Source organism: Cebidichthys violaceus, unplaced genomic scaffold, assembly GCF_023349555.1.
Source record: "Cebidichthys violaceus isolate CVI_PGR_0920_01 unplaced genomic scaffold, fCebVio1.0.p SCAF_29, whole genome shotgun sequence".
NCBI lineage: Eukaryota > Metazoa > Chordata > Actinopteri > Perciformes > Stichaeidae > Cebidichthys > Cebidichthys violaceus.
Window position 1 is genome coordinate 357,533 of NW_027176472.1, and position 27,575 is coordinate 385,107.

Genomic DNA, 27,575 nt, shown 5'->3' on the forward strand with positions numbered 1-27,575 from the left:
TGGAAACCATCTGTTTGACACGTTCCTGTCTGGTGTTCCCGGGGTCTCGTGTTCAGGGTCATAAATGATCTCGCTATGAACACAGAATCTTGACGAGCTCCTTATCCTTGCACTTCTCTCTCCCAGCGCTGCGTTCGGTATTGCTGATTGTCAGATACGGTATCATTTTGGTAGTTTTAAAAAAAAAAAACATGTGGGTTGGAATGCTCAGTAGCTGAGCTGATAGTGTGTGTTTTTTTATTTCCTTAGAATGTTAAAAACTTAAACCTAGATGACCCTTTGGTTTTAATCGATTTCTCTTTTATAACCCTGGCGCTTGTTATCACATCTCTTCAGCCAGTTTGTGACAACCTGTATGCACTCTAGAATAAAACTCCTCTTTATAAGCACATTGCGAGACTCTCAGTAGGGAATAGGCCAAAATAAATAAGGTTTGACTCGACTCCGCCGCGTCGCAGATTTGTACCGGTTCATGGATCGGTAATGGAAAATGGAAGATGCCAAAAACAATATGGCCGGGTGTCCGTGGTAACCCTGGTGTCTCTGGTCCAGGTTCTCTTTTGGGAGGAAGGATCTGAGCAGAGTGAGGCAGAGAGAGTGAGAGTTATCGACGCCACGGCTCTGCTCTCCGGCTTGAAGGGCAGCACGGTCTATCTGATCTCAGTCAGAGCCCAGAACAGCGCTGGACTTGGACCCTGCAGCCCCGCTTTTAACAACACAACCAAGAAACCACGTGAGTCCACACACAAGACACAAGAGTGTGCTATTTTACTTAAATCACCTTTAGTTATTGGTCGCTGGAGACGTTTCTCCATCCTCTACCGGCTATGAGGACAGGGCTGCAGACACCACTGAGATCATGTCCTCTGTAGTATTTCCTGGACTTTAATGACATAAAAGACATTTATATTCTACAGTTAGAAACACATTATGGATATTGGTTTTGTGAACTGATGATTCAGATATGTTGTACATATTTGTATAGTATTTTTTCCACACGTTTATTGTAATGTTCTTATTTATGTCTCTTCATTTTTTCAATGCTCGATTTTATTGTCGATTTCATTGTTTCTTATTATGTTTAGGTTATAGCAACACATTCTCACACCAATGCTCAGCTTGGTCCGTGGCACTAAACTACAAACCATGACGCACTTTGTACCCCTGTAGTGTCACGCGTCAGTGACGGCGTGTCAATAAACGCTTGTTAAAGCGCCTTCTCAAAATAAAGCTCAGTCTTAACGAGGTTAAGGCAACCAAACCAGTGAGGTGTAGGAAAAGAGCATGGTTGACGTGTACTTGATTGAAGGGGTCTTGTTTATAAAACAGTGCATTGATTGTAGATCATAGATCACCTGGGAATGTACACATGTGGATCTGCCTTATAGCTCACCCTGCACACCCCCACATTCAACCGCAAATGGTCAGTGTTCTCGCTAATCGAGCATTCCTTCGTGGGGGAATCATGGCAACAACCGTCAGGCAGCATTACGCACGCGTGTCACCGCAGTATATATATATATATATATATATATATTTGGAACAATCCGACTGATTGCTTCGCACCTTGCGTGGTCTCGTAATGAAGACATGGAGTGTAATGACTGTGTGAGAGCTGTCACCCGTATTATTTCCACACTATGCTATTTCACGCGATCCGTGCTGGTGAAGATGTGTCGGCTCAGGGGACTGGAGGCGGTGTCTCTGACGCCGTTTGACGTGATCTTGGATCTCTACAACCACAAATGATTAGCTTGTTTGTTACTACGCAGTCCGACCCTCTGCACTCTGGGTAATGTGACGGCGAGAAAGCGCTGCTGGAATATTGAGCAGACTTTTACTAGAGATTTGAGTTGGCTTATATCTTTTACATACATATAGTTACAGAACACGCAAGTATCAATCAACATTGGTTGATTTATGATAACGTGGATCTATAATTGTCTACAATCTGGCTTCAATTCTCCACCTCACCATCTGTGTCACCAATTTCCCCCCCCATCTCCAAAATGTGCAAAATTAAAGACCGTGTATAAGAAATGGACATAGTCGCCATGACGTCACCCATTGATCTATAAAAAGCCGTTTTGAAGCTTTTAGTTTCGGGTTTTGGCCGTCGCCATCATGGCTTTTTGCAACCAGTGAAAGGGAGTGACCATATTTCAAGAGTAGGAGTGATGTAGAGACGCCACCTACGGCTCCGGTAGCTGCCTGTCAATCACAAGCTAGCCCCGCCCTAAAGCATATCCTGCTTTATGATCTATTTGACTCTAAAAGGGACCACAACTTACTTAATGAACATCATGCTGTCTAACAGAAGACCTGCAACTAATGAACTCATGTTTACAATGTTTACTGAGGTAATAAATCAAGTGAGAAGTACAGTCATTTCCTCATAGACTTCTATACAACCAGATTTCTTTTTGCAACCAGAGGAGTCGCCCCCTGCTGGCCATTAGACAGAATGCGAGATCAAGATGTTATAACGAGACTGACTGCCGAGCAAGTGGAGAGAATGCTGTCGGTGACGGCACAGCTTCATGCATTCATTTGCGAACCTTGTCTCCACATCATTACACTTTTTTTCAGCTCCGAGTCAGCCTCCAGGGAATATTGAGTGGAACCTGACCAACTCTAAGATCTTTCTGAATTGGGAACACGTCAAGGCGATGGAAAATGAGTCCGAGGTGACAGGATACAAGGTGAGTTTGTCAGAGTGATCGCAGAAACTCCAGAAGTGGGGAAACAAATAGAGCCTCAGCAGCTGTCATCCCAATAAATGGCTTTCTCATCGCAGTGGAAAGATAGGCCGCAGCGCTCCGGTGCTACATTATGGATTGGCCCTGTCTGGCCCTTTCAAAATTAAAAGATCGGTTCCAGGTGATAAAAGGGAAAAGGCGTCATGACCACAGAAGGAATTTGGCTTCTTCCAACCAGTACAATGACTCATATTAGATCCACTTTGCATACTTATGTGGGAAAAAAAACGCTTTTCACAAATATATTTGAAAAAAATCATTCTCCAGAGATATGCGGTCCTGCTCGTTTAATGATAAGTCTTTTGTTAAGGCTCTGTTGTAAGGGAGCGTGCAGTGCCTGTAGACATGAATGCTTTCATAATTTGGCATTGCTGTGAATCAAAAAGTACAAAGATTCTTACCATTTTTTTTTCACTTTTTAAAACCTGAATTCACAGTTTAGCTCTCTGTGCTTTTGAAGAATGAAATAAACCATTATGCTGCGCTTTGGATGGAGATGAAATTACATGAGTAAATGTCTGTAGATGTCTGAGGTCTCGTTGGGGAAAATATGTTCCTCCACTCTTGAGTCAGCGGGCCAAAAAAAAAGGCATGTTGAATTCATTACCTCCTCTAGAGAGGGATTGTATAACCAACACTTGCTCTCCTGCTTGAGGGAACTTGATTTGTTTTTTTCACACGCTAATTTAATATGTTGGATGAAGTCATACTTTCCCGTTTGCTAAGAGGTCCTGAAGTTTTAATTTCTGACGGTTACGGCTGGAGAATGAAAATGCTCACCCCGGGATCCTCACTCTCCTCCAGGTCGTGTATCGTCAGAACTGGCACGGCAGGACCACCGTACTGGAAACCAATAAGACCAGCGTGGAGCTGCGAATCCCCTCTGGAGAGGACTACCTCATTGAGATCAAAGCTCTGACGGAAGGGGGCGATGGCACCAGCAGTGGTCCCATCCGCATACCAAAGATGTCCAGTAAGTCTGAAAACCATCTGCGGCGCGCAAGATGATTGGAGTTTGAATTAAGCAGAGAGGCTGGTGGAATGGGTGCACTCTGTGTAACTAATCCCGTGTGACTGATACTGTTTATCAGCTTTACCGTATAGCTTGAACAAGGCCTTCAGAATACACATGCGAATTGCAATAAGACGGCAACATACTCGAGGACAGCGGTTTTGTCCCACGTTTCGGCCTTGTGAAGATGAAATTCCCATTTTATTTTGACTCAAAATATGGAAGCATGCAATCCTCATGAATATAGAATGCACTGCATCAAAATGTAGATAGAGGCTATGTTGTGCCTCAAATAGAAAGTTCACAATATCACACTTCCTTAAAACATTTGTATTATTTATTACAATAACCAGGCTAAATAAAGTGTTTGAATTTAAGGTTTTTTTAAATAAAATAAATAATAAATAATATTAAAATCAGTTTGAAGGTAATTATATCATTTATAATGTAACAGGCTAGTTATCAAATTTATTTTTTACAATACCAAGGATAGTTCAAGTGCTTTGTCATAAATATGAGATTTTGAATGAGATTAAGTACAACCTTCAATGTTTATTCATTGCATTTTTACTTTCACGGAGAACCACTGAAAGACAAAATGTAGTCATCTCAGTCCAGAAGGTTGTGTTTTCAGAAACAAGTCAATCTATCACATTTTGGTCTGAATAGTGTCACCAAATGACCATTTATAAAACACTTTACATTTTCGCTAATTACTCCTGCGATGTCAATTGTTTATGAAATGTTTTTATTTGCTGAGTTTCTTTGTTTTACGGCATTTCTATCCACGTTGATTTCCATCTTCAAGAATGGACATTTTAGATTATTTGGTGTTTTTCACCAATAATAAAGAAAATGTTATCCCATTGTCACCTAAATTGCTACATAATGTATTTGGAACTAAACTCTTTATTTGTTTTTGGAATACCATACTGAAGCAGCCATGGCATCTTTGACATCGGTCCCCAATTACTCTTAAAAAAAGTGAGATTTAAACGAAATTTAGATGACACATATACGATGATCCATGGTTAATATTTCTTCTTCTCTTTTCTTTCTAGGTCTTAACTCAAATGGGTGTCTGTGTCCAGTTCCCCTGAGGATTTGCCATTTGATGATGTTTTTTTGTATTTTTATGTTCTTTTTTTGAGCTTCTAATGCCTTTTTATTCAGCTCTGGACATTATTATATTCATGATTCTCTTCTTCATGTCCGATCTATGGAATAACAAGATAACTAGCCGGTTTCTGAACCACTGGTGTGCAAAACCAAAACTGGATGATGGGAGCGCTCTGACAGCTTGTCAAATGCCCACAAACATGTGGCTGGACTGTTACTCACAGGCAACGGCACGGTCACGAAACCATTTTCATCTGCCTATTTTCAGGACCACTGCAGTCCTCCAGGATGCACGAGTTTGATAAACATGGAAAGATGAATTTCTTATCTGTCATTTTGAGATGAACCTGAGCACAGGGCCATTTCGTGTCCCAGTTTTCCCATTTCACTTTCTGTTTCCACCTATTTTGCCTCAACTTCCAAGTCATTTCTTGACTTGCTGTGACCTCAATCAATGCTACGGATTGAACGTTTCACTTGCTTCACATACTAAACATATGCAATTTGAAAACTAACACTTCACTTAATATGTATTTACTTTGTCCTCATGCGTTTATCTTTTATATTAAGAAAAACTGTAATTATAGGTGGTGATGCCACATAACTGAAGGAATAATTTGACATTTTTGAAATCACTTCACTTTACAGTAAGCGTACGCTATATTTAGAATATATTCATCACTTTATCTGTCGTTGCACATCCCTTTCGACGGGGAACTGCGTTATCTGAGCTCTCTTCAAAGCCACCAGACTCGATTGACAAAAAAAACAGTAATTTTACCTCGCAGAAGTCAAAATGTGTCGGTCTAGCCTCGATTAGTTTGTTTGTGTTATGCTGCGACTTTGGTGGAACTGATCTAACCCTTTTAAAACACCAAATTCACACCAGAACACAAACAAGCTAACCGATCGAGGCAGCGATGGGCCTTGCAACTCCTGTGTGCTGGAGGGTAAAATTGCTCTTTTTGTCAAAGTAGTCTGGTGGCATAGAGAGCATAGATAACGGCTTCAGCTCCCCGTCGGAGAGTGCAATCTGAGGGCGAGGTAATGCAGAGTGGAGATACAGAAGTGGTACAGGTACAAGATGTGCAATTATCCACGAGAAGTGGTGCATGCGCTCAATGCTCTGTGCATGTTGGTAAGAAGAGCCTTAAGCTAGCCAACTAACAACCACCAACGCTTCATCGGTTGCTGTCAAACATATTGTATCCCACGTAGCTCATAATTATCCGTGTGCAATTATTTTTGTGAATTATTTCTACCAGTTTCTTACCAGTCACCACAGCTGTCACAGAGTCCATTATAACAGACATCCTTAATCAACACTTTAATACCTGCCTCGGTTCATCTTAGCACAGGCGTGAATGTTTTGAATGTTGATTTTATGCAAGGACACACTGGCTAATCCCATGCTGCTTTTTGAGCATGTTTCAAGAAACACTTGGAGTTGCGGCTTAAATGGATCGTATATTGGAAACAGATGCAAACCCAGATAAGATGAATTCTTTACAGAGCTGCTTTGCCTTATCAAGTTTATATTCTTCAAATCTGTTTTCAAGCACTCACAGATTGTTGTTTGAGCAAAAGGGCAGGCTTATCAAACATAGATATGTTATTTGCTGTGCTGTTTTATTTGTGAAATTGTATTTTGTGTAACTTAGTGGGGAGCAAAGGAGTAAAAAGGGAAAAACTAAAAACGGCTACCGTATACATTTATCAAGAGAAGTATAAAAGTGTGCTAACGTTAGCATCCACCAAAACCAAGTGAATGCATTCAGAATACTGACAAGTGAAACTGCATCTCACCTAGTTGCAACATCAACAGGACATCTTTGGAAATGCTTATGTTGCTATTCATAGCACATCACATCATAACAGTTAATCAATTGTAGATAATTTTCTGATGCAGAACAGTTGAGGATGATAATTTGTTGGAGACAAGTTTTCAATTTGTTGTCACCTTCATACAACACGCTACTGAGTGATGAAAAAAAATAAGAGGGAAGGTGTTGTTTATGTTGTGATGAAATGTAAAGACGTGCTACTGTAATATTATAGATTTCAGGTTGGTTTGCTCAGTGCAGATTTCATTTGAATTGCCTTTTTATAATGTTGTACCAGCCTGGTCTCATCCCCAAGGCGTCAAATACCAACGCTTGGCCAGTGGCCCTCTGTGTCTCGATAGTGACACAGAGGGCACCTTTAAGCGTCTGTATGGGCTTTCACCTAGTGGTAATGTAACCCATCCAGCAGAGCAACGGGTGTAGTTTGAAGAGCGAGAAAGTACGCTAAGTGTGGGAGGGATGGTGGTGGATGGGTCAAACAAGTATGTCATGTGAATTTGTGGCTGTAGCTTAAGTTATGAACCAAGACAAACTTATTTTAACCTAAACCCTTTCTAACCCTAACCAAGTGTTTTTGTTGCCTTAACCTATCTGCGACCATTTCACAACCTTACCTAAATGTTACACTGTTAACCACCTCCATTTCACAATGCTAACTATGCTTTACAACGTCAACCACATGTTAAAACTGTTACCGGTCGTTTTACGTTAGCCGCATGTTACAACGCCAACCACGTCATTTTCACAACAGTAAAGAAGCATTACGTTAACCGCGTCCGTTTCACAACGTTAACCGCATGTTATGTCAACCACGCTGTTCCACAACGTTAACTTCTAGTTTCAACTTCGGCCGTGGCCATTTCATAACGTTAACCACATGTCACAATGTTAACTGCGACCATTTCACATTGTTAACCACATGTTACAACGCTAACCGCGGCCGTTTAAAAGCATCAACCTTGTGATTTTACAACATTACCGACATGTTACATTGTTAACCGCACCGCTTCACGATGTTAATCACGTGTTACAACATTAACCAGGACCGATTCACAACGTCTACCACGTGTGACAATGTTAACCAGGACCGATTCACAACGTCTACCACGTGTGACAATGTTAACCAGGACCGATTCACAACGTCTACCACGTGTTACAACGTTAACCACGACCGATTCACAACGTCTACCACGTGTGACAATGTTAACCAGGACCGATTCACAACGTCTACCACGTGTTACAACGTTAACCACGACCGCTTAACAACGTCTGCCACGTATGACAATGTTAACCACGACCGATTTACAATATTAATCACGTGTTACAACGTTAACCACGACCGATTCACGTCTCCCACGTGTGACAATGTTAACCACGACAGATTCACAATGTTAATCACGTGTTACAACGTTAACCACGACCGATTCATGTCTACCACGTGTGACAATGTTAACCACGACGGTTTACAATGTTAGTCACGTGTTACAAACATTAACCACGACCACTTAACAACATCTACCACGTGTTACAACGTTAACCACGACCGCTTAACAACGTCTGCCACGTGTGACAATGTTAACCACGACCGATTTACAATATTAATCACGTGTTACAACGTTAACCACGACCGATTCACGTCTCCCACGTGTGACAATGTTAACCACGACGGTTTACAATGTTAGTCACGTGTTACAAACATTAACCACGACCGCTTAACAACATCTACCACGTGTGACAATGTTAACCACGACCGATTTACAATATTAATCACGTGTTACAACGTTAACCACGACCGATTCACGTCTCCCACGTGTGACAATGTTAACCAGGACCGATTTACAATGTTAATCACGTGTTACAACGTTAACCACGGCCGCTTAACAACATCTACCACGTGTGACTATGTTAACCAGGACCGATTTACAATGTTAATCACGTGTTACAACGTTAACCACGACCGCTTAACAACGTCTGCCACGTGTGACTATGTTAACCAGGACCGATTTACAATGTTAATCACGTGTTACAAACATTAACCACGACCCCGTAACAACGTCTGCCACGTGTGACTATGTTAACCACGACCGATTTACAATATTAATCACGTGTTACAACGTTAACCACGACCGATTCACGTCTCCCACGTGTGACAATGTTAACCAGGACCGATTTACAATGTTAATCACGTGTTACAACATTAACCACGACCACTTAACAACATCTACCACGTGTGTCAACGTTAACCGTAGACTGTTTTACAATGTTAATCACTTGTTAAAACATTAACCGAAACCATTCCCCAATGTTAACCATGCGTTGCAACGGTAACCACACTGGAACACCAAGATATATATGACTTGCGGTTTCCTAGAAAATGAAATCCTTTTTACAATGTTCTGTTTAATGCTATTAACTATATATCTTTACTTTTGCTGGAATATTTCATGATGTTTGAAGCTTGTATTTATGATTTTTTTTTCTTCCCACTTTCATTTCTGATTAATCTGCTTCTTTAACTGAACTTGCAATCTTTTACTTCAGTAATGTAATACCATTGTATTAATATAATACGATATCTCTGTGAGATGGCAAGAAGACTCAATAAATCCTTCACATTGAAACCCTTTAATCAGCGAATGTGTTTTAGCTTGTGTGATTCACACACCTTACTGAGAGGTAGCAGACCTGTTCTTTGCGGGATTGGTCTCAGGAGATTTCCGCTGTGCTACAGAGCGTGCAGTGGAGAATCATGGCAAATTGTGAGTAAGTACACTGAGGGATTCTTATCCTTTGGGACTGAAACAGGTAGCACTAGTGAAAGAAAAGGAAGAGGCAGCGTTTTCCCTCAGGACCAAGGAAACATTTGCAGAACATTGGAATGTGAGACTTATGTTTATTCACCAGTCACAAATAAATTAAAAGAAATCCCACATGCGGTGAAACTGCTGGCCTGAAACCATACCTGGTAAATACTGTGGCGAATGATGCCCTTTACTTGAATAGGGATGCATATAAGTAATGGTTAAGTTACCACAGATGTGCCTCATCAATCTTTAATCATCCTAAAACAGGGAACATATTTCAATATGGGTTATTATACTGTAACACGCAAGACTACATTATAGACCTCAAGTTTGTTTGGTCCCGATTCTCCACAGACAAAGACTGGCCTTACGCAACTCGCTCCCTTTTTCATTTGTTCCCTGTTGCGTCTCTTTTCTTATATTGTTATTACTGGTTGCAGTAAAAGTCAGTTCCCACTGTGATATGATCCCACATGATATAATATTAGTAATAAAATGCAACAAACCAACACATCCCGATTGCCCTCCATGACTACTACAACAGTAACATCACCAGCTGATCCCGGTGCCCTGCAGGGAGAACTGATCTTGTTTGCTCCTCGAAGTAAATACCGGTGAAAAGACTGCTGAAGAAGAGCATCCCTCATTTTCACCCAGCTCTGGCGGTCCTTAATGTGGTTCATGATATTGTGAAAGTGGTCAACATGTTCGCCTACACGATGCAACATATGGATGAAAGGTGCTGGTCAGATGTGGACAGCGCTATAATCTGCTGAAAATGTTCTGCAGAGAAGTTCAGTTATATTTCCGTTACAGTCTTGTTGTGGCTAAACAACATTTAGCCACATGTCAAATATTACTCCAAATATATTTGAAGCTAATACCAGATCTTTTCACATCAGCCAGGTGGGATAAACAACTGCGGAACTTCTCAAAGTGTGACAGCTGATCTAAATTGAATCCTCTAATAGCCAGATCTTTAATCATTCCGATAATTAATCAGGTGTTGTGACCATTCTCGGGACCGGACGTGAAACCAATTTAGGGTTTAATTAAACTTAATTCCTACACTATCTGCAGCCAGGATCTTGGACAGCCTGGCATCACCAAATCCAGTATAATTACATGTGATGTCAATATCGTAATCGATAAGTAATTTTGTGTGTTTTGCGTGACATTTCACGCCACCGTTATAAGACGTTTAGAGCAGGTGCTCTGGAATTCAGATGACGTACTATGAAGAGCAAGAAAGTCCACGTAGCGAGGAGGTCGGGGTGGATGGATTTGGCGTGAAACCAAAAGTCAACCGTTGCTTACGTACGTAGCTTAATTTACTTAATCTTACCAAGTAGATTTGTTTGAATCCACAACGTTGACCACATGATTAGAAACTGCGCCCTTGCATCAGTATGTGACGTTTTAACGATGACAATTTAGCTTAGCTTAGAAAGGTCCTTTTAACCCAAACTATAACCTCCCCTAAACGGTACCAAGTAGTTTTGTTTGAGTTCACAACGATGGTGCGTCACATGTGGTTAACAATTCACAATATGTTCAGGGAAACAGGATAACTTGCCACAATAAAACCATCATCTCACCAAAAAGGCATTTCTACAGACTGACTGTGTGACTTTCAGTCTCATAATATCACCTGGTATTTTGAGAGGTAGAAGTTATGTACATACGCTCATAAAGTTGATATCAGTAGCAAAGATCACGGTCGAGGCAATTAAATGTATGATGGATTAAGCAGTTTATCCCTGGCATTAGTCTTGGGAGATAGAATCAGCAGCGATATGACTTTCCTCAGAGCTCACCGGAAGCTTTCTGATCTCAGCTCATCATCTCTGTGTCACAAAGAAATTGATTTACTGTAAATAAGTCTAACATGGAGGGATATATGAGGCTTTTTTTCTTTTTAAAGTACAACTTAACATTCTCAGTTACAAAAGGAGGAAGGTCAAAGATAAACTCTGACAAACCTGATAATGCGTGTACGTTTTGAATTTCAGGAACTCACTGCACTTAAATATACATGTCCAACACTCGCTCACACTTTACAGAACTGCTGCACAATCTCCTTTGACTTTAAGCCGCCTGTTCTGCCGGTGCAAAATTTGGCCTTAAATATGTAAAGCAACTGGGAGAACCAGAGCTTGACTCACAGCTTGAAGCTAATCCTTTATTCATAGAAATCTCCTGAGAATGGCAGCAGACGAAACGGTGGGTTCTTTACCTTTGCTGGGCTGTGCATGTTGTGCTGCTCGGAATCCAAACCCCCGCTCATTATTATCAACATGTGGGACAATCCCAAGAAAGTGCTTAGGTCACCTGATAAGCGTGGGGTGATCTGTCAAAAACTAAACCCGAAGCTCTCACATACACACACACACTGCTAACAAAAAATAGTCATATATGGAGTGGATTGGATTGGGGAGGTATAGGCAGGAGGCTCTGTTCCTACAACCAGTTGGAAAATATGATTTGATGTTCATATTGAAAGTGAGTTGGGGGCGGGGAAGAACTGACAATATTTTCTGGTATTGTGGAGGTGTAGGCTGCGAGATATGTCAGAAAGTGACAGTGTGTGGACCTGAGCTGAGCTCTAAAGTAGGGATGAAGTGCTGTGATGGACAGAAGATTGGCTGGGAATTAAAAAAGACCATGAGCCCTCTCCAAGCACCATGGGACAGCTGACAGGCAGCCCATAGAGCTCCCCTCCTGGGTTCACAGTGAAGAGGATCTGTGTGGAAGACCACTGGTGAGGGCTGGGACTGACAAACACTGCACTCATCACTTTCATTTTTCACTGTAGTCTGAGAAGGCAAAAAATTTTTTTTACAGAATGTTACTGTTATGCTGGATATTGTGTTGTGGCTGCTGATAAAAAAAAGAATGATCAGAAAACCTTTTTTAAATTATACCATGGAAGAAACGCTCTATAGACAGTGTTATAACAAAAAGGCCGATAACAGACCTCGCTAAAGCCCAAAGACAACCGCCGGGTCTGAATGGTGAAGCCAACGCTGAAGTGCCTTAAAAAGTGGCATTCTATCTAATAGCCATCAGGGGGCGACTCCTCTGGTTGTATAGAAGTCTATTAGTGAAATGAGCCTACTTTTCACTTGATCTATTACCTCAGTAAACATTGTTGACAGTTGAGTTTATGGTCTCAGTCGCTACCACGGTGTTAAGCCAGCACAGCGTCACTACCGTGGTGTTAAGCTAGCACAGTGTCGCTACCGTGGTGTTAAGCCAGCAAAGCTTCGCTACCGTGGTGTTAAGCCAGTATAGCATCGCTACCGCGGTGTTAAGCTAGCACAGCGTCGCTACCGTGGTTTTAAGCTAGCACAGCGTCGCTACCGCGGTGTTAAGCTAGCACATTGTCGCTACTGCAGTGTTAAGCCAGTACAGTGTCACTACCGCAAAGTTAAGCCAGCACAGCATCGCTACCGCGCTGTTAAACCAGCACAGCGTCGCTACCGTGGTGTTAAACCAGCACAGCGTCGCTACCGTGGTGTTAAGGCAGCACAGCGTCGCTACCGTGGTGTTAAGCCAGCACAGCGTCGCTACCGTGGTGTTAAACCAGCACAGCGTCGCTACCGTGGTGTTAAGCCAGCACAGCGTCGCTACCGCGCTGTTAAGCCAGCACAGTGTTGCTACCGCGGTGTTAATTCAGTACAGCGCCGCTACCGCGGTGTTAAGCTAGCACAGCGTCGCTACCAGTGTGGTGGTCACTTCTGGTTCCAAAAAATTTAAATGCCTAAACTAAAGGCTACAAAACATCATTCAACACACCAATAAGTGACATCATGGTGGCTACTTCCACTTCCTATTTACAGTCAATGCTATAGCCTAAACATAAAGCTCACAGCATTCATTCTACTTATTACAATTCACGTCATATTTCATATTTGGCCATCATTCAGTACATCACAACATATCATCGACTAGTGTTTGCACTATAGCAGCTTGATTAAGCCAGGATCTTCTCTGTCCTGAAGGACGCTAACATCTTTTTTAAAAACAACAACCGTGAAAAGGAAGTGTAATTGACGGCTTGACTGATATTTGGGGAGAAGCCTCAATTCAAGTCAAAAAATAGAGGGTAGACATCAAAACCAGGATGTTTTCAAAACAAGCTGCGGATATGTGACATCTTTTGTTACTCTCGCTCTTCACACATTCTTTTCAACATGGCTGTCGGTTCACATCGGTGTCAGATATTGGCGACATCCCAGAATAGATATGAAGGAAACCATCCCAAAAAAAAAGTCAGACATGAGCAGCAATTCAGAGCCGAGCATGAAGGTCTGCCTTTGTGAACGTGGCCTATTTTACACGTCTGCTACAGTGTGAACGCCGGTACTGACGCCGCAGCTGCAACACTGAGAAGATTCTGGAATGCATTCTGTGTCAATCTGCTGTCATATCGTACAACATATCTTCTGCATTGTACATGAATTCCTGGTGAGTATAGTCACTACCTAGTGTGTTTGTCTTTGCTGCAAGACGCACGTAATCATCTCATTAATCCACCCTCACGTGTCCTTTCGTTTTTAACTCAGGGCAATGCCGACATGTTTTTGTCTTTCTCACTTGACATTAGGCACACTGTGTGCTCGTATCATTCAGTGCAGAACAATAATGTCTTCTTATCTGTCATACCCTGCCAAGCGACCTTTTTGCACTTCGGCCCATTAATGCATGTAGGCCATTAACCTTGGAAATCCCAAGCGGATCTGGACGCTGCCTCGTCGATCACTCCTTTGTAAATTATTGATCGGTGAAACACGAGTTTATACGCCATCATTTGTTGCCTACTTGTCATCCTACTTGCACGGAAGCTTCCAATGCACAACATATGAGAGCGAACGGTGATTTGATTTATGTGCTACGCAGTCTGAAAAGAACAAAACACAATAGATGCTCACTTTACTTTTTGATTGGAGGCTAATATCTTCTTAATGTGTAAATTGTGTGATTCTTCATGGACTCTCTTGGCTGATAATCATTAACATGCAGCACATTAAATCTACTCTGTAAATTGGATGATACACTAGTATGGATGATAAACAGTTACCAGACAGCGCTGCTCTGATTTACAGTCTGAACACTGCCAGAACGAACGTGTTTACTAAATATTTGTGGCGGCATTTAACGAATGTGCGCCTGTGTGAAAACTGCTCATCTATGTGTGATTATTCAAATTGATACCAGGGAACGATTTACCAAACTGGCAACCCTGAAGGAGTGCGGGGTATATTGACATGGTTAGAAGTCTCAGAATGGCTGCAGCAGTGCACGTGAGAAAGCACAGGAAAAGAGCATTTTACAGAAATAGAAATGGTGTGAGATTACGGTGATGTGTAACCCTCTTGAGAGGGATATAAAGAGAAAGCTGTCAAATTATTTCACAGGAGTCTGATAAAGACAAAGGGATGTGGTTGGTTATTTTTGTATCAATGGAGAATGTCAATGACTTACCATATGGAAGTCGAAATAGCCTACACTTGCCTATGCTTGATAGGGAACTCAAGGTTTATTCTAAGGCAGCGTATTTCCCATGAATGTGGTTGTTGTGACTCCATGGGTCATGATGGAGCTTTGCTTTTACTCACGCTTGGCGCCGTAGCGGGAGCCTCAACCGACGGCCCCGCGAGCCCCGAGCATGAACGTTGGCGTTTATACTCTATGCGCTGCATTATTCTCCAAAACGCCAAAGGAAGTAAAAACAAAATGAACTGTGAAGAATCAAAAAGACAACGAGTGCAACTCTAAGATATGCCCCGGGCAAAAAGCCATAAACCAACTATGCCGAGGAGGGATTATAATTATCTGTAAACTCATATCTCATATTCATGGACTACTTTATCGCCTTTGTACAAGCCTTGTAAATAAAGAAGTCAAGTATTAAATGCATTATAAAGAAACAAAAGTTGAATATCCTGTCAACAATTTGATTTGGCTGCAAAATATAAATTGATGATTTTTAAGACCTCCTGTCTTTTACAAGTCCTTTAGCATATACAAAATAATTGGCCTTCTTTGTATAATCCCTAGACATGCTTTTATCAGTGAACTATTTGTGACACTCGCAAACTTGTAACTTGTAACGACGGCGACTATAAACTAAGCTTAACTTTGCACTCGCTACCTCTGTTGTAGAGATTCAATTAAACAAGGACTCGCACAAAACAAGGTATATCCTCAGCCTCCTACTGCTAAATAAATAAGCAGGATTTGTACATGTATCACACCCATACTCATATGTGCAGACAGGTTTGTTTAAGTCAAGTTATTTATCACTTATTTATATTGCCAAATATCACAGATCACACATTTGCCTCAAAGGGGCTTTACAAGGGAATAGAACACCCTCTGTCCTTAGACCCTCCACTCAGATAAGGACCCCACACCACCCAAAAAACGTTAATGGGAAGAAAAAAAATAACTCAGGAAGAACAACAAAATAGGGTTTCTCAGGACAGACAGACATGCAGTACGTTGTGTGTGCAGAGTAGACGGACACATCCAAAGGACGGAAAGTTCTAGATAGATTGTGAGCATACAGGAAGAAGCCGGGAGGACGTCGAGGCACTTCAGGTTGTGAGACTCACTTTCACCGCTGTAATGCTGTCTTCTACGGAAACATAAGAATCTAAATACAATGTGGGATTATCCCCTCGGTAATTACGACGATCACAAACCATTTCACTTTGATGGCCGAGCGAACGTATTGGAACTGGAGTAGCTATGAGAAAAAAGTCTCATCGAACGGAGGTGAAGACCAAAACAGAGCAAGAAGGAGAGTGAACGTTGGTATTACGTTAGTTGGTTGGCGCACAGAAACACAACTCCAAGAGAATGCTAAAGTTTCTCTGTGTCTCCTGGACGTGTATATTCAGTACGCTACTGGGCGCTAACAAATTAGCCATAACTTTATAAGGCCGTAACATCTCAAATGTGTGTGTGTGTGTGTGTGTGTGTGTGTGTGTGTGTGTGTTGCATGACGATGAATGGCAGGGCTGCGCTGATACGGACTCCGCACTGTTATCAATTCAGCATTCATTCTGTCATCTGTCAGTAGAGAGTCTGTGCTGCCTTAATCATCCCATCCCAGCTTCCACTGCACACTTTTAATTACCAAACCGAGGATTGCAATTTGTGCTCTCTGTGAAGCAGTCGTCTTCAAAGACGCAATTACCGAGACGGCCGATTGCTTCAACATCATTAAGACGGATAGATGTTACAGAAATAACTGAGCTTGTTAGCCATATCACCGGACTCTTTGTTAATGATGAAGGGGGGGAAAAAATGAACTTGACAACAAACAAAACTGACCAAAAAAGAAGACATTTAAGAAATCGAGTGAACACAGCAAAATAACAAGACACATTCTGCAGTTTACCTTAAATGCCCTGGCTGACTTCACTAGCTGTCTTTTCTCCTGTCCTTCAGCACTGATCTGATCTGGATTTTCCTCCGGTGGAGGCATTTATTTTCATTGCTCACTTTGTCTCAGGCAGTCAGCCTGAATGCTGGGAGGACATCTGGACCGTGTCAGCACTATATCCGACGCTGACCGGAGCTGGTGCTGCATACGTACGTGTGTATGTTTTGAATGGAGCCACTGAGTCCGACTTACTGTCGTGCTGATCATTGCCACTATTGTCCATTTCCTCAGTGGAACAGTTGTTGTATCTTGCGATCAATTAACTGTAATAAAGGAAACAAAACAGCTTCTATAATATGCACCCGTGTGGCAATGTCCAAAAATTAAATATAGCCTACAATAATGAAAAGTTTACCACTTATGCAGCACATGTTTCTATTGTTCTCGTGTTCTTAAAAAGTATGGCTGCTCTCCTTGTTATTACCAACAGGTTTTAATTTTAGTCTTAAAGGTGCAGTGTTCAGAATTTGAATAAGTTTAAAAAAATGCACTAATATTATCAACATAATGTCAAGAGGTTACAGTGTAGACATTGTGTCAAAGTGTTGCACAGATATCCACTGAAATGAGCACGCTAACCAGCTAGCCCCGCCCCATCCTGTCTTGTAATACCGCTTGTACCTCTAGAGGCGGTATTGAGTCACCGTAGCGTCCGGTCTGCCCTGCAGTCCAACATGAGAGGACCAAGAGGTAGAGCTTCCCCGAGGTCTTGGTCAATCATGTTGAAGCTACAGCCATCGATCCGTGGCAAACACAAAGATGGCTGAAGCTAGCACGTTCGGCGGGGATCTAAAAAGAAGCAAAATGAGAGTAAACATTGGTGTGGCTTTCCACAGCTGGACACAACTATTGTCGAGAAAAGAGATGAGGTTTGATGCGAAACACCCAAAGTTTCTTTTAGACTGCTAAGGAACATCTAACGTTGGCCATTTCATATATATTCATATATCATTTCATAAAGGTACTTTAGGGTTTTTAGTAAAAGAACAGTGACGGTGTCCTCAAAGTGACCCAAATAAATTGCATTTAAAAATAATAAGTTCTGCACAACTAGCTCATAAGCAAGCATGAAACAGACCATTGGTGTGTGGAGAGCCCTTGTGAAGGTAACACTTATTCCCCGGTCCCCACCGACCATATGGCGAACATAAACAAGTGAAATATCCTCCTGAAACCATCGGGGGAGCATGCAGCTCTTATGAGCTGTGTTCATTAGCCCCACGCGAACTCTGAAGGTGAGAGGGAACGGTGAGGGAGACGCTGTGGCTGTACACAGGGAGTGATATGTGTGCGTTACACAGAGCTGCCACCACGATTATGGTGGAATTGAATAATTGTTTCTCTAATTATAGATGGTGTGAAACCACAGTTAAGGCCACAGTCTGTTCCCGGATCCTTGGAGAAAATGGAGTAATTGAGTGTGGCGCACAACAGATTAATGACATGGTGTTTGCAACTTGGCAAGAGTGCTTATTATTATTGGCAAAGGAGGAATCGCTACATAATGTGTCTAAACACCGATATGATTTGATGAAACGATCCCAGTGTTCCCCACTTCACTAGTGGGTCTCAGACGAAAAATTGGCTAATTTGTACCAGTGTTCCATCTGATCCTGCGGCCAAATCATCCAGCAAAAGGAAATTACACTGAAAGGAGAGTTTCTCCCGGAGGTGTGAACCCAATTAACGTCGTCGTCTTCTGCGTCTGCATAGTGCTCAACCTTTGGTGACCGCGAAAACATCCCGAAATCTGTTGCCTGTCTTGCCCTTCCCTTTCTTTGGGGAGCTTAATTCATGGACTTTCTCTGCTACAGCCTTTTTGCGTCAGCGCTTCATCAGCAGCTGTTCGATGCATTGATATTTCGAGGACTCAGTCGGTCCATCTCGGTGAGCAGCGCTGGCATGTTTGGATGTTTTCTGCTAACTAGACTGCTTAAATCAGAGGTCGTTGTAGTTAGATGTCGGCTGCCATTGATTAGCCTTCAAACACGCTCAAAGATGACTCTCGAGTGACAGGATGAACTGCTGCTCTTGCACCTCCAAAGGCTTGACAAAGTCTTATTTTGCATTCCATCTTTTTTGAGCTATTCATAGTGTCTCACACATCTTTTGAATGCAGATGACACCAACCGCCCCTCATCGTCTTGGCTCGAAGCTGCCCTTTTAACAAAGCTGTTTCAGGAATCATATCTGTGACAGGGTTGTGGAAATCTTCATATGGATAACTGTTTGCAGCTGCACTCCATTGGCTCCCAGTGTCTTCTTAGGATAGATTTTAGAGTTCTTTCACTTGTAAAGCTCTTAAAGGTACAGTGTAGGATTTGGTGGTATCTTATCGCTGTGGTTGCAAGTTGCAACCATAGACTGTATATAAGAAGTGGACGTAGTAACTGTATAGTCACCCATTGGTTTGTGGACTGCCATTTTGAATCCTTGAGTTCAACGCTTTGGCCGTCGCCATCTTGACTTACGGCTGTCGCCATCTTGACTTTTTGCAACCAGTGAACGGAAGTGACCATATTTGGACTGCGGAGGAGTGACGCAGAGAAGCCGTATACGGCTCTGCGACCTGTCAATCACAGTAAGCCCGCCCTGAAGCATACTCTAAAAAGGGACCATAATTTACTACATGAACATCATGGTGTATTGAAGAAAACTTCAAACGATTGTGACCATAAACAAATTTTTACAATGTTTACTGGTAATGATTCAAATGTACTTCTATACAATACGACATATTTTTGCAACCAGAGGAATTCGCCCCTGATGGACACAAGAGAGAACGCAGAAGTTTTAAGACACTTCTGCGTTGGATTCATTCGTCAGAACTGGAGATGGCTGCCTGGTTACAACCAACTGAATACCCAACGCAGCTGGAGTGTCAAAGAGGAACTCTATACAGAGTTTGGCTGTCTAGCAGCAGACTTGCATGCATACGTCGACAAGGACTAGATTCCAGCGCAAAAGATTCATGAGTTTCTTTGTGGTTGATTGAAGATGGAAATGCAGCAAAGCCTCCGCGAGTGTTTGACTGACAGATGTTCCTCGGAGGCATCCGTCTCCCGAGAGCGACGTCTCGGTGGTCAGGAGAGCCCCGTAGCTCGACTTGATGATGACAGATGACGCCAACGGGACAAGCCTCCCTCATGGATCAAACGACAAGAAATGTGACGTTGAAAAATAGCCCGACTGAAAAGTTTCATTTGATCGAATGGTCGGATTAGCCTCATCATCCCTCTCGTGGGGGGGGGAGCACGAGAGTCGCTACATGACTGAGCTTCCTGACTCAGATGTGGGATGCAAACCGGCGAAAATAAGGAATCATGTCTTATCAGCCAAATTATAGCGCCCACAGGCTGGCACATAGACGTGGATTCATTTTTTCCCCCTGAAATTTTCATGGTTTCAAAGTCCTCATATTTGCCAGTGTTCAGGGAATAAATATCCTCCTCTCCCTGAGATAGTTGCAATACTAACACAAAATGAAGCCAACCTCGCTGGGTTGCAGTTAAAAGCAGCTCAGACTTGACTATGTTCCTCCAGGCTATAGGAGAGCAGCCATCTGCGAGGGCAGTAAATGCCGTTGAAGCATCGCTGAGCAAATACATCCAAGTCGGGCCCATTTCAATTCGAGGAAACAGAGACCATGCGTTGCCGCCAATCCGGCAAAGAAATATACGGCGGATCTGTGGAAAGCATGAGAAAATAACAATGGAGTGCGCTCTGTCCGTGCCGCTCTGGCTGTTTGCACAGAAATTGAAGTGGCTCTGTAGCGAACCCAATCTGTGACTTTTCCCTTTGTATTTACTCTCAAGATGATAACTGAAGACATTCTTGTCACGCAAAGAATCCCGTTACTTGATTGTAACCGTCTTTCGCAACAGCGCCCGAGAGCGACTCCTCCGCTGTTGAGGACGGCCCTTAAAAGAATTGTGAGGCTTTCCCATTACACCCTCTGTGCACAGTCTGCAGAAACGTCTCCGATTTTCCACACCCAACTTCATTTTGTGCTGCAGCGCAACACTTGCGTGGACTCTTGTCACTTTCCTCGAGACAGTTCTACGGCAATTAAAATAGAAGTGTGTCTGCTGAGACCGGAAATCGCAGATGAGCGAACACCACTACGTGCGTCGGTTATTTGCGTGTGCTACGATTTGTCACTGATGGCCACGGCTCTGTCCCATAACCAGAGCGCCTTTGGCGGCTTTGTGTTCACACCACTCTCTCTCTAGCTTTTTTTTTCTCACATTTTCAACACATGTGAGGCGACGCATCATCCTTTAAGTCTCAGGTTTGCCCTCGGAAGGCTTTTTTGCGTGTGAAAACACAAACTAAATTTACAAATTGAAGCTGTCACATTCAGAAAAAAATTCTTTCCGCGCCAACTGAAAACCCCGTTGATTATTCACAAATGTAATTCTGGTGCACAGAAAGTGACGGGAAAGGTTCTCACCTCGGAGTGACAACGTTGTTCTTCACACCAAGCGTCGGGATCCTATAAGATGATAAAGTTTGAACTCTTGGTGTTCTGTGAATGCAAAAGTAGAGCAAACCGGGAAGATCTCACTACGTCCTCGGACTAGTCCACGTAACGCGACGAGGGACGTTTCTATTCTGTTCTATGCGTTGTAACCTTCACCTCCTTTAAGGCAGAAGTATGAGCGCTGACTGTCAAATTACGGTGACAACTGATAACACTGATGTGAAGCGTCCACCCTCTGGTTCCCTCTCACATAAACACCGTTAGCTCTGTCAACACTGTTGCTGTTGTTAGCACCGTTAGCACCATTAGCTGCATTGTTTTTTTTATGATGTTCATTTGCAAAAAACTGTTAGTGTTTATAGATTTTTAACTTGTCATACATACGATATTATACGATTTTTTTTTTTAGAAAAATGTAAAAGCTGCGAACTGCCGCCTCAGCCGTCGCCATAAGAGCCCAACGGAGGCAGTAGATCATTTCAAATCCAGTACTTTGAAATTAGACTCTATATTAATTTGCTTATTTGTGTCTATAAAATACACTTTAGACTGGGGTACAGTAAAATTTCATTAACAACACATGTTCCTAACTTTTTCCTCCTAGCGGGGGGAATTCATATGAAACTAGCAGTTAGAAACGTTCATATAATGAAGCACATGCTAATAGTGCAGCAGCTGCTGCCGTCAGTGTAGCGTAAACTATAGGCTAATTAATTTAAGCACCACCGTTCTGCTCTAACTCTGCATATTTAAAAAAGCATAATTTATGTCTTTAAAGTCAGATTAACAAAGACCCCATGTGCAAATTATGAGTATATACTATATATAGGCAAAAAAACCCCGAACACATCTTTCTCGACTTTACCGGTGACGCTATAACTTCCGAACAGAATCATTTTAACTCTTCAAAAACACTTTTTTTTTCACAATTGTAGGCCCATTCATCAAACTCTTTGCAACGGCGGCAAACATCTTAAATGTTATCCAGATCATATGGAGCTCCTCCACGGAGCCAGTATTCACCCAGGGCATGGCATAACATTTTGCAGAGACGAGTCTTCTGACACGTCAGGAATAACAGCAAAACAACGCTGGTTTGCGCGGGTAGAAAACAAGTTACAACTGGGAATAGTGGAGTTAAAAATAATAATAATAATACGATGCAAATTATGTTAAACGAGAGCCTTTGTGATGGCCACCTCTGAGATGTGTGTTCTTACTCCAGGCTCTCACGTGGTTACCGTTCCTTCCTTTTTGCATAAAGTGAAACTGCAAATGAGTTGGAAACGCATGCGACTGCCCCCATTATGTCATTAAAATCCCACAGTTTGAGGGCTCCTCTGGCGTTATCCGGGGCATCTATCTGTTTTATTGCGGCTGCTCCTCTTTTTGCATTTCCACACGGGGAACCATCACTTTGCTTTTGCGAGCGTCACGGCCCACGTTGTCAGACGTGCAACCGGGGGGGGGGGGGGGGGGGGGGGTGGTGGTGAGAGTTGTCGTGCGAGAAAGGGACGAACACCGAAGGGATAGGGGGGCGGGGTGTAATTCCTGGGATGTGGCTTTCCTGTGGTGGATCTACACTTCCAAAGCCACGGGATGCAGTGAGGCCCTTTTATTCACCTTAACGCCTCCCGGAGTGCTGTGGCTTGATGTTGCTGAGGCATGCGTTTCTTTGCCCAGTGATTACATTAAGTGCTGTTGTGAGCCGTGTTTACCCTTTGCCTTTGAGGACGCCTCGCAGGTGGCGTCTAGCATCCCTCCTGGCGATATGTACAAGGGGTGGATGGAGCGCCTGTCTGAATGAAAGAACAGGCCAGGGAGGTTTATAAATAAAATTGACAGCAGGCACCTTACTGAACCATGACTTGAATGTTTAAAGGGTGGTACCGGGTTTGTTTTTTTCTTCTTCTTTTTATGCGAGAGGCTATAGGGAAATCTCTCGCTCAAAAGCGCAGCCAAGTACACCACCTCCTCACTAGGCATAAATATGAAATAGGCCCCGTTTCCCTTTGGAGGGGCGCTGTGTGGAATTACGCGATGCTGTTGTGTCAAATATGTGCGGGGCTCAATTGTCGAGGATATGCTGATTATTTTTTTTTTTTGTAGGATTCATTTCGTTAGCTCAAAACCAGAAATGCTCTTGAGAGGGTACACCGTGATGGATCGCCTCATCCCCGAACCAGCGACGGGGGACGTCAAAGACTTTCTTGATGTACAGTATGTAGTGGGGTCTCATATTACCCGCGTAAATCAACACTTATCAAATCCCGTTATCACCCCGAGACCCCTCCCCCCCCCCTGTGTGAAAATGTTTGTGGTTCCATTAAACTGCTGCTGGGGCACATTTCGGCACGGGGGTTCTATTTGGGAGACAGATTGGGCTGCCTCTTTTCATAGACAACAATGCCCGGGGTGTCGGGGGGGGGGTCGCCAGGTGAGTGCAAGCAGGCACCGTTTGGGAGGAAATGCAGCTGCTTTCAGCTTTACAGCGAGGGCTGTGAAACACTGTGACATCATCAGCTGAGCACTGAGAGCCCCTCCCTCGGGGACGCCCCTCCCCTTGAGCCTGCACGGACTCTCGCCCCTCTTGTGTCATGGCCGTGCGGTTTGTTTTCACACGGTCCCGATGACGCATTTTTATTATAACAATATAGATTATAGCTGCTTTAGGTGTGATTAACATGCATTAAAACAATTAATTGCAAGTTTGAATGTTATATAAATATTGGCAAAAGTGTATCAAGTATAAAATATAAAAGTACTGGTTACTTTGATTTGGTTTTCGGGAATACAATTATGAATTCAGACCACATCAGTGCATTATTATTATCATTACGGATACATTTCAGTAAAAGTAGTAATAGTAGTATTTAATGTTGAAGTTGGTGAAGATGGGGCTATTTTTAGTTTAGTATAAATTGGTATGCTAATAATTTTTTTATATACCAATTATATTCTATTGTTCCAAACCGAGGCTGACAAAATAAATAAAAACATTGTTTTATGGGAACTAGAGGCCACAGCTCAGTGAGTTAAATGCTAACTTGCTAACATGTTAATGCTTATCGTGTCCACCATCGACAGCTTAGCATCTTTCAGTTTAGCATGCTAGCACACTGTCGTTTGTCAGCCCTGTACACGAAACATTAGTCATTAGTTTTGTAGCTGTTTGGTCATTAACTAAAGCATTGTTGAAGAAAATCATCATATAACCAAGGATTGAACCGAACACATTTGGTTTCATCAGAAAACATTCTTAGAGAGTGATAAAGGTGCGCCAGACAAATTGGAATATATCACTCCAATTTGATTCCAAACGTTTCCCGTTCATGTATCATGTGTTCCGCCGAAAGGTTATCCTGACCCAGACGAAGACATGAGAGCGTGACATAACGAGGAGACCAGATGTGCTTTGTTAGCGGTTCAACCGACTGGTTTGATTGGTGGAAAGTGACATAAGGGGGATGAATTTAGACTCTAAGAGTGAGAACGTAAGAACTAATACATTGGACTTGTTGGATGTTGCCTTGTGCTCATTAAAACACTTCCTGCTGGTCGCTACTCCAAGAACTGCGTCTCTGCTCTTCATTTCAGCCACAACCTAATGGTGGTGCTTCTGCCACGACAGCATTTGACTAATTTAAATTCTGACGAGATGACGCTGGAGATGAAAAGATCCATCCAATCATTTTTTTGAGATTTTTCACTCAAAACCACAAAAGCCAACCTCATGGTGGCGTTAGAGGAAACGTCAGGATATCATCTAAAGCCATCAGGATTCATCCACCTGCTAGAGACAGTTCATCCTATAGTTGTTAAGAAATGTATGTCTATAGCAATACCAACAACACCATGTAATTCTGTCTCTCTGTGGCCCTTTATTGTGACATTTATTTTGAAATGATGAATTGGACCAGACCAATGATCAGCACTAAAATCCTAAAAAAACTACTTTTCCCATACAATGAAACTGCATTGTGAAAATGTATTTTGTCGCGGATTATGTTTGTTTTTGGACGCATCACACATGAGTCCGCATCGGTCCTTTTTGGGGTGAGGTCGGGGTGCTGAAGGGGTCCAAAAACACGGGGCTTTCTCCCAGTACACTGCTGCTTTTGTCCCGTATTTGCAGACCTTTTAAGCCGAATGACGTTTTTTTACTAAACCTAACCAAGTAGTTTTTTTTGCAGTTTAGTTCTATGGCAAAATGACGAAAGCGTCAGAGACGGGGGTTGATAAAACTCACGCTTTACAAGCTGTGCAATGCATATGTAGTGCAGGTATTCACAGCCTCCCTTCTTACCTCAGTCTCCTTCATTTCTTTGAGCACGACTGAGGTTTAGAAATCCGCTCGGTACGGAGATGTTAACATTTAAAGGGGGGGGGGGGTAATAGACATTCCCTGTCTACTGAAGACACCGCAGTATTACTCATAGAGAGACCTACATGCCACCTCTTTTCCTCGGACACCAGAGGTCAAAGCAGTCCTTTTTAAAAATCCTCCTTTTTTTTTTTTGTTCCTGTCAAACGATTAGTACGTAGCGCCTCAGCCCACTTATTATACTGCCAGCCGGAGGGATACGCTCCGATAATCCCTCCGAAAAGAAAAACGAGTGAATCTTGTGCATTCTAACCACCTCTGCTCCTCTCGTTAGTGTGCCTTTCTGTGTTCAAAAAAGGGACACGCTAATTTGGAAATATGAGCTGAGTGCATCCACTTTTCGGATGTATTATTTTTTTTTTGCTTCGAGGCAAAAAACAAAAAAGGTGGATGCGCCACCCTCAGGTCATCCATTTGACTGACGCGGTAGAGCGTTCTCTCTTTCGAGAAAAAAAAAAAATGACATTTCATCCGTGTTGGTTTGTGCAAGTTTGAGGAAGTAGTTTTAGGGGACATGAGAGGCGGAAGAAAGCGCTTCTGTTAAACAGAGTCGATAACTTGCACAACTGCCATGGCACCTTAGGGTAATATCACACAAAACATAAGTGGATATTTATTGAATACCTGTCGTAGCTCCTATTTCTATTCAAATTTGAATGGAAAGACATGAAAAAAAGGGTCTAAAGATCCGGGTCTGTCCAACGCTGACTCTACTGCCGCTAATCAGGAGCTCGTACAGAACTTTGTTTTGAACGGACTTGACGTTAATCACTGCAAAATAGTGAAAAGGAAATCTGAATGTCACCCACACAACAGCATCCTCTCAGGCGAAAAAGCCGGATCTCCCCGGGGAGCTGATTAGGTGAGAGTTGCTCACCTGGGTTCCCAGTTGGGAAAAACACTTAAACGCCGGTCATAATGAATAGAGAGCCGGACAGGATATTTGAATGTCATCTCTCTACCTCCTGAGACACTTCCAATTTGGTACTGTGTAATAATAATGTCAGAAGAAGAGCCTTGAACTCGGGAGGTTGGGGGGGCGGGGTGGAGCGTTATTACGAGGAAGGCAGCGCGGGGTTATTATACATCTCTGGGGCAAAAAAGTGTGAAGACTTTTTTTTTTTTTTTTTTGCTGCCGAAAAAGTCTTGTCAAATGCCGTCATTCCAGAAAATAGTCAAAACGTGTCTTTATCTGCTTAGCGGAGCTTTAAATGACTTTATAGTGGTATTTTATTTTCTTCTTCTTAATAAAAACCCTCAGATTTACATTATTTTCCAAGGAAGAGGAAGGAGGCATCTTATTCGGCTCTGCTCCTCTGACAGACAGGGGCTCATTGGCAGTCGGGCAGTCTATTGTTAAAGATATCATTATGAATCCTCTTTTGAGTCCTGACAACTCCTCCATTATAGAACACCCCCCCCCCCCCCTCCCCCGCTGCTGCTGCTGGGAAGAACGTGGCCCTGTCACCTGAGGCCAATCTCCCAGTCGACTTTTTGAGTCCGTGTCACAGTGCAGCATTGACCTGTTAATGGCTTTTCTGCTCGTATACAGAGTGTGAGAAAGGCTCGTTAACGATTTGACAACTTCATGGCCTGGATTTTTTTTTGTTTCTTTTTTGTTACAGGCTGGTATACGGTAACGCAATTAACCCGTATGTGGCTGCTTCCTGATTCTGATTCGTCCTTGTTATTGTGTTAAAGGATGGCGAAAAAA

The 27,575-nt window shown here is 42.7% G+C and overlaps 1 protein-coding gene across 3 annotated transcripts in view; it reads left to right on the forward strand.

Moving 5' to 3' along the window:
- The window catches only part of LOC137880608 (contactin-4), a 94,387-nt gene extending 85,052 nt beyond the window's left edge, over window positions 1-9,335 (forward strand). For all 3 annotated transcript variants that reach the window (XM_068722047.1, XM_068722046.1, XM_068722048.1), the window contains 4 exons: window positions 553-733; window positions 2,590-2,702; window positions 3,564-3,732; window positions 4,833-9,335. In XM_068722047.1, the coding sequence (XP_068578148.1) occupies window positions 553-733; window positions 2,590-2,702; window positions 3,564-3,732; window positions 4,833-4,921 (552 nt within the window). In that variant the 3' untranslated portion in view covers window positions 4,922-9,335. The remainder of the gene's footprint in view (window positions 1-552; window positions 734-2,589; window positions 2,703-3,563; window positions 3,733-4,832) is intronic.
- Window positions 9,336-27,575: the final 18,240 nt, after the last annotated feature.